Source organism: Artemia sp. Qi Xiang Cuo, chromosome 4, assembly GCF_049724085.1.
Source record: "Artemia sp. Qi Xiang Cuo chromosome 4, ASM4972408v1, whole genome shotgun sequence".
Classification (NCBI taxonomy): Eukaryota; Metazoa; Arthropoda; class Branchiopoda; order Anostraca; family Artemiidae; genus Artemia; species Artemia sp. Qi Xiang Cuo.
This window is the reverse complement of record NC_142797.1, coordinates 74,953,641-74,965,564: the sequence shown is the minus strand read 5'-3', so window position 1 is coordinate 74,965,564 and position 11,924 is coordinate 74,953,641. Positions and strand designations below refer to the sequence as shown.

The 11,924-nt window shown below is 33.9% G+C and overlaps 1 protein-coding gene across 1 annotated transcript; it reads right to left on the bottom strand.

Moving 5' to 3' along the window:
• Window positions 1-4,097: 4,097 nt before the first annotated feature.
• LOC148953435 (uncharacterized) lies at window positions 4,098-11,498 on the bottom strand. Its single transcript, XM_089087682.1, has 2 exons — window positions 11,378-11,498; window positions 4,098-4,440 (listed from the first exon to the last, which is right to left on the bottom strand). Exons 1-2 carry the CDS (start codon window positions 11,396-11,398, stop codon window positions 4,192-4,194), a joined length of 270 nt encoding a protein of 89 aa, XP_088943808.1. The 5' UTR covers window positions 11,399-11,498; the 3' UTR covers window positions 4,098-4,191.
• Between the last annotated feature and the right edge of the window lie 426 nt (window positions 11,499-11,924).

Genomic DNA, 11,924 nt, shown 5'->3' with positions numbered 1-11,924 from the left:
TTTGGTTTTTAATGTTATTAGTCTTTTAATATCATATTATAATGCAAGTATCTCTTTTATATTTTAATTTTTGTCATGGTGAGAACGGCCCTTGGATATAGGGTAGAAATACTCATTTAAAGTTTGGAATTCCACTGTTTTACGAAACAAATCCGTCGTCATCCGTGTTTATACGTCATATCTAACTAGTGTTTAAAAAAATAGAAAAGAAAAATATCGTTAGTGATCTAACATTAGATGTAGGGAGACCCACCTCACCTTTATCTGTCAGTCCTAGTTGAACTTCGTCGAAGTAAGGGTACTGGGACTGTTTTATTTAATTATTTTAGGTTTTTAATGTTACTAGTCTTTTAATATCGTATTATAATGTAAGTATCTCTTATATATTTCTATAACATATATTTATATATATATGTATATATATATTTTATATATTTTTATATTATTTTGCCTGAAATGGACTTGGGGAAAAGGTAAACTGTCTGGGTAAAGAGATATACAGATTAATGCTCACTTTTCCTTTTCCATTGTTGTGCTTTTTCTAGTTCAGGCAGAGTGCTTAAACAGCTTGGCAAGATGCTCGAACAAAGAAGAGTTTGTTTAGAGCTTACCCTAGTCAAAGAATCTAAACTTAATCTTATTTAAGCTACTTCGTCTATTTCCCTGCATGAACTAAGTCGTTAGCTCTGTTAGCTCTGTAGTCACAAACGCGAAAAAAATTAAATAATTCCCTGGATCTGCGAAACTTCAGAAACTTCAGGGTATATTTTTTGAACGTTAAACAAAATCAAAAGACAATGTATGTATTGAATTTTATTCAAAGGACATGTCTGTAGCATCTCAGGAACGGCCAAGGATATTAAGTTAAAATTAACGGGGCGGTGTTGAGTGGAAACCTGAGCTAACCTAAAATGCACATTGTCCAATCAGAGTTGTCGAAATGGCTCATCTGCGATTTCTTAGGAAAGGCTAAAGGAATTAAGTTGAAACTTTCAATGTGTTTTGAGGGGGGTAGGTTGGTTGATATTTGTCTATATTTGAGATTTGTAACATGATGGGGGCCATTGAACTAAATCAAAAGAGTTTAAGTGCATCCAGTTTGTCAAAATGACATGTATACAATATCCCAGAATGTAATAGGGCATTGAGTCAAAACTTTCAGGGAAAGTTGAGGGATACAAGAGATCATGATACAGGAAAAGGTTCAAGACATTATTTTAAATATCTTCTGTGTCTATTATTAAGTCTTCTTTGTCAAGTACACAAATATCACGCTTCTATATTATTTGTTAACTTGGTGTACTTGTTGACTCAAATTTAAGTTAGAAGCTATATATTAGTAGTGCGAGATTGAAACTTGGAAGGAACATGGGTATTATGCACTGTAGGAAATTAAATAAAAAAACAAGTTTTTTAAACTGAAAGTAAGGAGTGACATTAAAACTTAAAACGAACAGAAATTATTCCGTATATGAAAGGGGCTGTCTCCTCCTCAACGCCTTTCTCTTTCGGCCAAAGTTTTTTATTGTTTTAAAAAACAAAGTTGTGAGACAGAGTCAAACTTTAGCATAAAAAGCAAGGCGTTGAGGAGGGGACAGCCCCTTTCATATACGGAAAAATTTTTGTTTGTTTTAAGTTTTGATGTTGCTCCTTACTTTCAGTTGAAAAAACTTGTTTTTTTTATTTAATTTCTGATCTTTTTTTAGTTAATGCAGCTTTTATTTTGGTTCACCGTCATTGAATAAGTAAACAAGATTTTGTTCCAATTCTTTAAAAATGACCCCTTAATCACAAAGGCCGTTAATTAGAATAAATAGCTCTTATGAAAGTACTAAAAAATCTTTGGCTTAAAGAGAGAGTCATTGACTAGAATGTTAACACAATCATATATATAATATTTTTTTGTTCGTTTTAAGTTTTGATGTTGCTCCTTACTTTCAGTTGAAAAACTTTTTTTTTTATATTTAATTTCTGATTTTTTTAAAATAATTATGGAATATAAGGCGCCCCCTTCATAGCAATGCCTCTTCCCTCATGAAAACTTCTTTCATGAAAAGATCCTCCCATATAACCCCCGACCCACCCCCACCCCCCACTACCAGAAAAAATTACCTCTGAAAACGTCTGTATACTTCCCAATCACCAATACTATATGTTAACATTGGGTAAAGTTCATAACTTTCAGCCCCCCCCCTGGGGGCATCGAGGGATTAAGTCATCCTAAAAGACATAGTTATAATATTTTCGACCATGTTGAACAAAATGGCTCTCAAAATTTCGATCGGGTGACTTTGGGGAAAAAATAAGCGTGGGAGGGGGCCTAGTTGCCCTCCATTTTTTTCGGTCACTTAAAAAGGGCACTAGAACTTTTAATTTCCGTTCCAATGAGCCCTTCCACGATATTCTAGGACCACTGGGTCTATACGATCACCCCTGGGGAAATTAAATAAAAAAAAAAAAAAAAAAAAAAAAAAAACAAATAAACACGCGTCCCTGATCTTTCTTCTGGCAAAAAATACAAAATTCCACATTTTTGTAGATAGGAGCTTGAAAACTCTACAGTAGGGTTCTCTGATACGCTAAATATGATAGTTTGATTTTCATTAAGGTTCTATAACTTTTAGGGGGTCTTTCCCCCTTTTATTCGAAAATCAGCCAAATTTTCTCAGGCGCGTAACTTTTTATAGGTAAGATTAAACTTGATGAAGCTTATATATTTGAAATCAGAATTAAAATATGATTCTTTTGATGCATCTATTGGTATCAAAATTCCGTTTTTTAGAGTTTCGGTTACCATTGAGCCGGGTCGCTCCTTACTTACAGTTCGTTCCCACGAACTGTTTGATTCATTTTGCCTCTGATAGCTATGCGCTCTTTTTGTTTTACTCTTGTTAATTCTTACCTCAATTACTGTCCACTTATTTACTTGAATACTTTTGGATCCCATTTTATTCCGCTCTAAAGATAAAAAAGAAGGTATTTCGTGTTTTAAAAAGTTTTCTTCCTTCTCCAGTGTCATTTCCAAGTAAGTCATCTACAAAGAGATTATAATGTTAATTGAATATTCTTCCTGTTGAACTGGCAGTTACTTTTAATTTTTTATTATTCAAATTTAAATATACTTTCCTGAAACTGCCTAGCTATTTCTTTTCTTTTGATTTGTTTCATGTTGCTGTGCCATCTTCACAATTAACTCGCAATATTCAATAGGCCTGTTTTTTCACTCATCAATGTGCTAAGATCTTACATCTTTAGTCAGAAAACGCTTAAAAGTGAAATCTTTGAACTAAGATCTTACATCTTTGGTCGTTTTTATGCAAACGTCTTTCATAATTCTGGTCTGATCAGCGATCTGAGAACAATGATGAGTAGATCATCAAAGTTCTCTCATCATTGTTCTATATGGCATAAAGATGGCGTCTTTCACGCTTTTTGCTAACATCAGTGAGCTGTAAGATCTTAGAACAAAGATGAGTTGAAAAAACGATAATCTTTGCAGAAAGATGCAAGATCTTAGATGTAAGATCTTAGTGCTAAAAAACGGGCCTAATAAACTACACCATTGATAGTTCAGATAGGTTCCGCTTTTCTCTAACAAATAGTGTGGTTACTGCATCGAACCAATATGAGTCTGCTTTCTATTTTAATTTGTCGGTTGGAATTTCAAAAAATAAGTTAAAATCCTTCCTTTTGGATAGTTAGTGATTTTTTAAATTATATATCTATTTTTTTTAGTTTTGTTTGTTTTTGGGTCTTTTTCTCGGGTCTTGATTTCTCTCTTGTTGCCCAATTCCTGGTTGAGATTTTTTTTGTATATCGTCGGTTGTGATGCCTGCTGCGGCGTGATGAACAGTTCATATTATATCTATTATTGTTTTTTCTTTCTTCTTTGTCATGACTTTCTTTGATTGATTATCCATTTATTTACACATTTATTTCTTTAGTTGTTTTTATCTCTGAAAAACGAGCTTGGCTCTCTGTCAGATATTTTTTCTATTTAGTATTTTACAAATATATGACTGAAAAATAAATGAACCTGAACGTATATTCATCTGTAGGTGAGCCACAAACATTCGGTATGGATAACTGCTTAGAAACATTGTATGATAAATACTGTATTAAAAAAAAATTGTCATTTAAGTTGAAAATGCATAGTTTTTTATAGTCAGAATATCCATAAGTCAGCATTAATCATCTTCCAAATCCAGGTCTGTAGCCACCTCCAAATCCAGGTCTATATCCACCTCCAAATCCAGGTCTATATCCACCTCCAAAACCAGGTCTGTATCCACCCCCGAATCCAGGTCTGTAGCCACCTCCAAATCCAGGTCTGTAGCCACCTCCAAACCCTGGTCTATAGCCTCCTCCAAGGCCACCAAGCAGACCTCCTAAGCCAAACTGAGCTGTAGTAACACTTATAATAGCGGCAAAAAAAAGTACCTGTAAAACAGATAAGGTTACTCGTTTGTTCAACTGTTCCCTCTCTAAAAAAAAAATAATAAAAAAAAATGGGATTTTCATGATATATTTTTTTTCAAGTATGGCTAATACTTGCAGGCAAAGGGAACATCTTTGGAAGGCTGTGTCTATGAACTGCTGTAATAAGAGATTATTAAGCAAAAGGTGTTTAGTAATAACTTACAATTATAAATATTTAAAATAAATTTATAAGCATATTAATAACTAATACAGTTATTTGTTACTATATATATATATATATATATATATATATATATATATATATATATATATATACACTTATAGACCCCAGCGTCACGCCGATGAGGTATCTTACCGGCGGCGCGCCGCCGGCGCGATCAATATTGACCGCAAACATTAATGTTTTCATCAGTATTTCTCAAATCACAGCTTAAATTTACAACAGATTCGAGCCTATTCATGAGTTCAAAAAATCACAAGTCGCTGGCTGGAAACTGGTCTTCTTCGTTATTCATCAAGAGAGGTAGAAATCTGGTAGAAACGAAATGTCTGTGGAGTTACAGAACCCTTGAACAATACGAGTAGTTGAATTATCTATTAGAAATGTATTCTTAACATAAATAATTATCAAAATGTAGTTTTTTTTTCATCGAAAATTACTGCATAGAAAACTTCAAATACCGTATTACAAAATTCGGCAGTTATCTGGGTAAAAACTTTGAACATAACTTTGAACTTAGAAACTTAATTTTTTCATAATGCCCTTTGCCTATATCTGTTTTGTCACCTTTAAAACAGTTGAAATGGGCGACTTTGATATTGACTGTTTTTTTTTGCTCTTCTGGATTCCTAAAAAGCCTTCTTGTATTAAAAACTGGTTTTTGATAACAATTTAAAAAAAATACATTTCAAAGTTTTTTTTGGCTTCTTTAAAAATATATATGTCATGTGGGCTAAGGCTGAACTGCTGCTTTTTAAACGTTTTTGGCTGCACTTTTGTATATTATTCACTTTTTTCTTTTGGGGATTCATTCCAAATTATAAACTGATAAATACCTAATATCAGTCAAATTATAAACTGCATATAAAAGGAGTAAATTTATCAAATTGAAACATAATGAACACTTCACATGAGAATACTTCAATTGCAATGACACAAAAAAACACTTAATGGTTTATTCGGTATGAAGAAAAATGAAGTGCCAGCTATTTCCTTAAGTAAAAAACGAAAAGCTCATCCGTTATAAATGTAATTAAATGAAATAATATTCAAACTGAAGTAGCTCCATGAAGAGGTTGAGATTTTCATCCTAGTTCGTCACTTTTAATCCAAGCAAAATGTTAGGACACTTAGTATCAGTTATTGAGTTTAAGCTTTGATTTCCAAATGCTCACAAAAATTACCAAATTCAAGAAAGTCGCAACAAGAAGTCACCTGTGGTTAAAATACTCTAAAGACTGCTCTTTGATCACCACCCAGGGTGGTGATCAAAGAGTTGTCAAAGGCTCCTCCTTGAACCTCCCAAATTGAAAGCTTTTATTATGACCTGGCCTTTCTATGAAACTTGGGCACTGGACCAAGGGAGCCATTATCACTCTAGCGCAACGTTTGGCGGGGATGTTGATATTACTTTTATCACACCAATTCGTTTTAGTTCGAATCTGGTACTTATGAATGAGTGTTTTCAAAGTAAACCCGTTTCACCAATAAGAAAAAAAAAACGGGTTGGACGCATATGTCCCTTTCCCTTTGTACCATAAAACCATGCAAGTGCTGTATCAAGTATAACTCACGACAATCTTGTTAATTTTTGTCAACTTTTCAACTATTTGGCATTCCTGCTTTCAATAAAAAAAAAAAAAAAAAAAAAAAAAAATCAAGGTATTATCACTTAAATATAATAACCCCCTATGCTTCCCCCCCTCTGGATACCATCTTGATAGGATACCATCTCTGCTTTAAATAAAAAAATAATAAACTTATTGGCACCCCTGCTTTCAAAAAAATCGAGGTATTATCATTTAAATATGATAGCTCAGTACCCCCCCCCCTCTGGATACCATCTTGACAGGATGCCGTCTCTGCCTTAAATGAAAAAAAAATAACTTTTTGGGATCCCTGCTTTCAATAAAAAAAATTTCGAGATATTATCATTTAAATGTAATACCTCCTTACCCCCCCCCCCCTCTGGGTACCACCTTCATAGGATTCCGTCTTTGCTTTCATTAGAAAAATAATTTACTTAATAATTAACTAGGTCACTATATGGTTCAAACAAACACGAAAAATAACGTTAAACAGCTTAGTGTTCCTTGAAAAAAAAATTGAGGGTATGAGTAAGGGGGTACTGAGACAACAACAAAAATGTCGAACTTATTCAGATATACCTCAAATTATTGGAAAACTTAGTCATAGATTCGCCGTGGTATTCAATAAGACCCAAAGAATCTAATTAAAAGAGAGCACACACAAAAGCCAAATTAGGCCAGTAGCCTATGAGAAATCTCAAAATACCCTAGACAATGAAAAAGTTCTAATGGGGAGCCCTGGGTCTATCAAAATATTTCAATGGTTTCCCAGAGAATTTGATATCATTTTTTTCTGTCTCCACTTTAAATGAAATAAATAATTATCTTTTTGGCATCCCTGCTTTCAATTAAAAAAATTAGGTATAATCATTTAAGAGTGATAGCCCCCTATCCCCCCCCCTACAGGCAATAATTTACAATTTATTTATGAATCATATTTTTGGGGTAACTTCCGGTTCAATCTTTAATTCCCCAACCTTGTAAATAGCTTAGTCTATAGCTAAATTTTGTCTCAGTAGAAGGTTTTTTTTGTTGGGGGGGGGGGTAAAAATATTTCAGAAAGAAGATTGTATTTTCTATCAGGCGCTCAAAAATTGAGTATTAAACATTAAGAAAATCTTATCTAAAAAAAAAAAATCTGCAAACTTACAATTCAGCTGTAGAAACAATCTATCGGCTGTCAATTTCAAAATCCAACTGAAGGCTGAAGCTGTATAGTAGTGACTGCGTTCTATAATTCTATTCAGCTTGAAAAGAAAATTCTTGACTACGAATGATGTAAGAAATAGCGATTGGGAAACTGCATTCGAAATGATTTAAACTCATTTCGTAAAGACGATACTTTTTTTGTCAACATATGAAGAACTGCGTATATTGCAATATTTGCAATTGCATATTGCATCTGTCTGGTTTTTATGAAAAGCAACAAAAGAGACGAAAACTAATGAACAAGAGAGTAGTGAAGAATTATGGTATGCAAAATAATATTTGGCAGGGAAAGTCATTGGTGATAAATCGCCAGGGGTGGCACCGTGATTGCGTGATTTTCGGGGATTCGGGGAACCAAATTTTTTTTTTGGTGACCCATAGATTTTCGGGGAAATACCCAAAAATTTAAAGATACGGCAAGTTTTAATTGGTTTCTAATCAGAGGGAATAAAATACTGAACCGAATAAGAAAGACTTACTCAGACTGTACGATTAGCAAAGTACGGAATTACCATACCATACACCTAAAGTTGACCGAACCTCGCTATCTTTGCCGGTAACGGCGCGCCTTCGGCGCACCGGCGGCGTTACGACACTTCGGCGGCGTTCGACCGGGCTTCTCGTCGGCGGCGTTCGTTCGATCCGCCGGCGCGGCGCCGGGGTCTATATACATATATACAAAACGATCTATATAGGTCAGAAGTCAAACCGTCATGTGGTCTTTATGGAATGAAAGACAGTATGATATAAAATTTAATATTGCCAAGGACACCAATTCACGAAAATCCTGGGGGGGGGGAGGTAAATTTTTCAAATATAGGGAAAAAGGAAATTGTGTTGTCTTTTGCTTTTGTGTCCCTTGTTCACCGGCAGTGAACAATGAGCTTATACTAATAGAATTAACCGAAATAATATTTTGCATTCCGGAATCGACTTTAAATGACGATTCTATCTTCCTAGACAGTTTTTTTCCCAACTCCTTTTTAATCTTCCAGTTACAATTTGCTATGGTTCACTCTTTACTAGGTTGTAGCTACCGCTGACACAATGGTGCAGAAACTGTTAGAATTTGGAAGTATTTTTGTGTTTATTTTATTTTGAAGACCAACAAAAATAAAATAAGACACTAGCTTGGAAAAAATACATTTAAAAATACGGAAAAACATTTTCCAGTTTTATAACTGTATTAAAATTCATGTTGTACAACATTCAATATTTTGAATTAGTGCAGGAAATTTTAAAACTGTTTTGAATTAGTTCTCTTTTTCTGAATTATTGTCACCTATTCCTTTTTTTTCACTTTTTTAGGAGCTGTTAGATACAAAAGAACATGTTTTTTTTCTGAAAGTAAGGAGCAACACTAAAACTCCAAACTAGCAGAAATTATTCTTATGAAGGGTTGCCCCCTCCTCAATACTTAGCTCTTTACGCTAAGGCTGTTAGCATTTAAAATAAAGCTTTCTATTCTTATTGAACGGCCCCTGTGTTTCAGTAGCCGTTCTTAAAAATTGGGACAAACAGCGAAACTTTATCGTAAAGAGTAAAGTATTGAGGAGGGGGCAACCCTTTATACATGGAATAATTTCTATTAGTTTTGAGCTTTTGTTGCTCCTTATTTTCATTTGAAAAAAACTTTTTTTTATTTCTGTTTGTTTTTCAAATAATACAGGTAAATCTGGCTCAGCCTCCATAAAATATACCCCCCATTCACGGAAAAATCCTCCGTGAAAATTTCATCCAACGTAAAGTACAACCCCCTTCAAGTTCCCTCCAGACAGTTCGATCCTCGCTGAAATCTCTTATCCTCGTAAAATTTCTTGCAGACGAATTTGCCTGAAAAATTATCCTTAGCATATATTCATTTGAAAAGAACTTAAATCTCTAATCTGTTTCTCCATCACTCAGGAAATGTCCTCTTCCGTAGAGTTTTTTTCCGGAAATCAAAACATAAGGAAAATAACCCCCGGATAATTGCCCCAGAACATCTTTACATGCACAATTGAGTTGACAAAGGTTATGTAAGACAATTAACAAGAATCTCGCATAGGAATTCTGTCAAATTCCCCCAGTCTAAAATTTTCTCTGGAATTTCCACGCCCCCTGGAACCGTCCCTACCCACGGAAGATTGTCCCAATAGAAATCCATCCTAAGCCCATAATACCCCCCCCCCCAAAAAAAAATGTCTGTATATTTCCCAATAACAAATACCTTACGCAAACAATGGGCAAATTCCATAGCTTACAGGCCTCTCCCAACGGACTGCCAGGGGTCAATTTGCCCCTAAAGACATAGTTATTTGATCTTTCAGCTATACTGAACAAAACGTTGATCTCAAAATTTTTATCAGATAACATTCAGAAATAAATAGGCGTGGGAGGGGGACCAGTTGTCCTCCAATCTTTTTGTAACTTAAAAAGGGCACTAGAACTTTTAATTTATGTTCGAATACACCCTCTCCCGATCTTCTGGGACCATTATTTCAATAAGATCATCCCTAGGGGGAAAAAAAACAAACGTATCCGTGATATGTCTTCTGGAAAAAATAGCCAAATTCCACATTTTTATGTATAAGAGCTTGAAACTTCTACAGTACGGTTTTCGGGTACGCTGAATCTGATGGTGTGATTTTCATCAAAATGTCTTGCATTTTAGGGGGTGTTTCTCTCCTATTTCAAAAATCGGGTAAATTTTTTTCAGGCTCGTAATTTTTGATGGGTAACTCTAAACTTGATGAATCTTATATATATTTTTGATAATTTAACCCTCTTATTCACTAGCATCTCAATTGGGTCCAACCCTTTTTTCCTCTTACTTTGCTTGGGTTTAGCCTAAAGTTATGCATTTTTTTTTCGCAAAAATCGATTGAAATGTGAACAACTAAAATCAAAAATATTATCTGTAAGTAAAATAATGTGAAAAATGAATATAGATGACTAACACTAAGTAAAGTGTCATAAAAATAGACTGATGGCATATTTGGGTAATGGGGACATTTTACTGATATTACTGATATACTGATTTACTGATTTTACTGATATATGGAAAATAAATCTATCTATCTATCTATCTGTCTATCTATAACGGTAGCTATTATTAAACATAGAATTAAAATTGTTTTTACTCTTCAATTACCATTGTGGGTAGTTGAAATAGGGAGTAATGCACCGAGATTGCCCAAGGAAATATTGACGTTGATTCACAAAAATGGAGGGGGGAGGACAAAATCTATTTTTCAAATCGTATGGGAGCGAAATCTTTTTCAATTATTGAAGTAAAATCTGAAAAAATACAACCATTCAATGATAACATCCAATTTTTTTTTTTTTGAAAATCTGGAGGGGGATTTAGAGAATGTTTGACCTGCAATTAACACCCCCCAAAGGACTAGAAATTTTGAAATCGCAGCTTTTTAAGTTTCCAATCTGAAAATGAAATAAACATTGATTGTTTAAACGTAATGAAGTAAGAAGTTTCTTACATAATCATTCAGTTAAATGGAATGTTACGAAATTTATCATAGAATGTTAGATAGAATCATGTAAAATATATAGAAATAAAATATAAAGCATAACGGTTGCAATAGATTAAAAAAACACGAATCTGAATAATAATAATAAAGAAAAAAACAACTAGAAATAATTATATAGAATATACAGAATTATCAATTAATTATTAATAAAAGATAAAATAAAATATAGAACATAAAAGTGTAGAATATATAATATTTTGTAATTTAGTGTGTTAAATTAAGTGTTTTGAAAAGCCTTTTTAAAGTGATACTTTATTAGTGCCAACAGTTTTGCATTACTGCCTTGCACAAAAGCCTGAAACGTCACATGCGCTTAGTAATCTCCTGAAACCAAATGTTTAGTGAATTTGCCAAAAAGAGTTGAAATAGTCTGTTTTCTTTTTTTTTACCTTAAGTATATATCCTGTCATGATATAGTGTTGCTTTAATATAAATAGCACGTTGTAATTCAAATTTTATTCATACACTAACTGAAATGTTTTCTTTTAAGTACTTTAAGTAAGCGCATAAACCTTTCCTCTTCGGGTTTTCGGAAATCAAGCTCTTGTTTTATTTACGTTCAAACCAATCAGCATCTACTGACTATAAGGCCCCAGAACAAGTTATTCCTCCATTTCACTTCTGCGCTGCTACCCAAAGTGGATATTCCACTATGTGGGTTATCGCTTGTACCCAAATTCTAATTGGTATAACCCTGTCACACAAAAAGTACACTTTCCACATTACGCTCTTAATAAACTAGGACGATTGGCAAATAAGAATCACCCTTTGGGGGAAAACAACAAATGAACATGCAATCGTGATCAGGCTATCTATAATAGCTTTTGTTTTATGCATAATAGTCTTTGTTTTGAGCAGGCTAGTCACAGAATTTATTGTGACTAGAAGAACAGCCTTTTTTTTGGGGGGGGGGGTGGGGGTTCGGTTGTGCGGTTT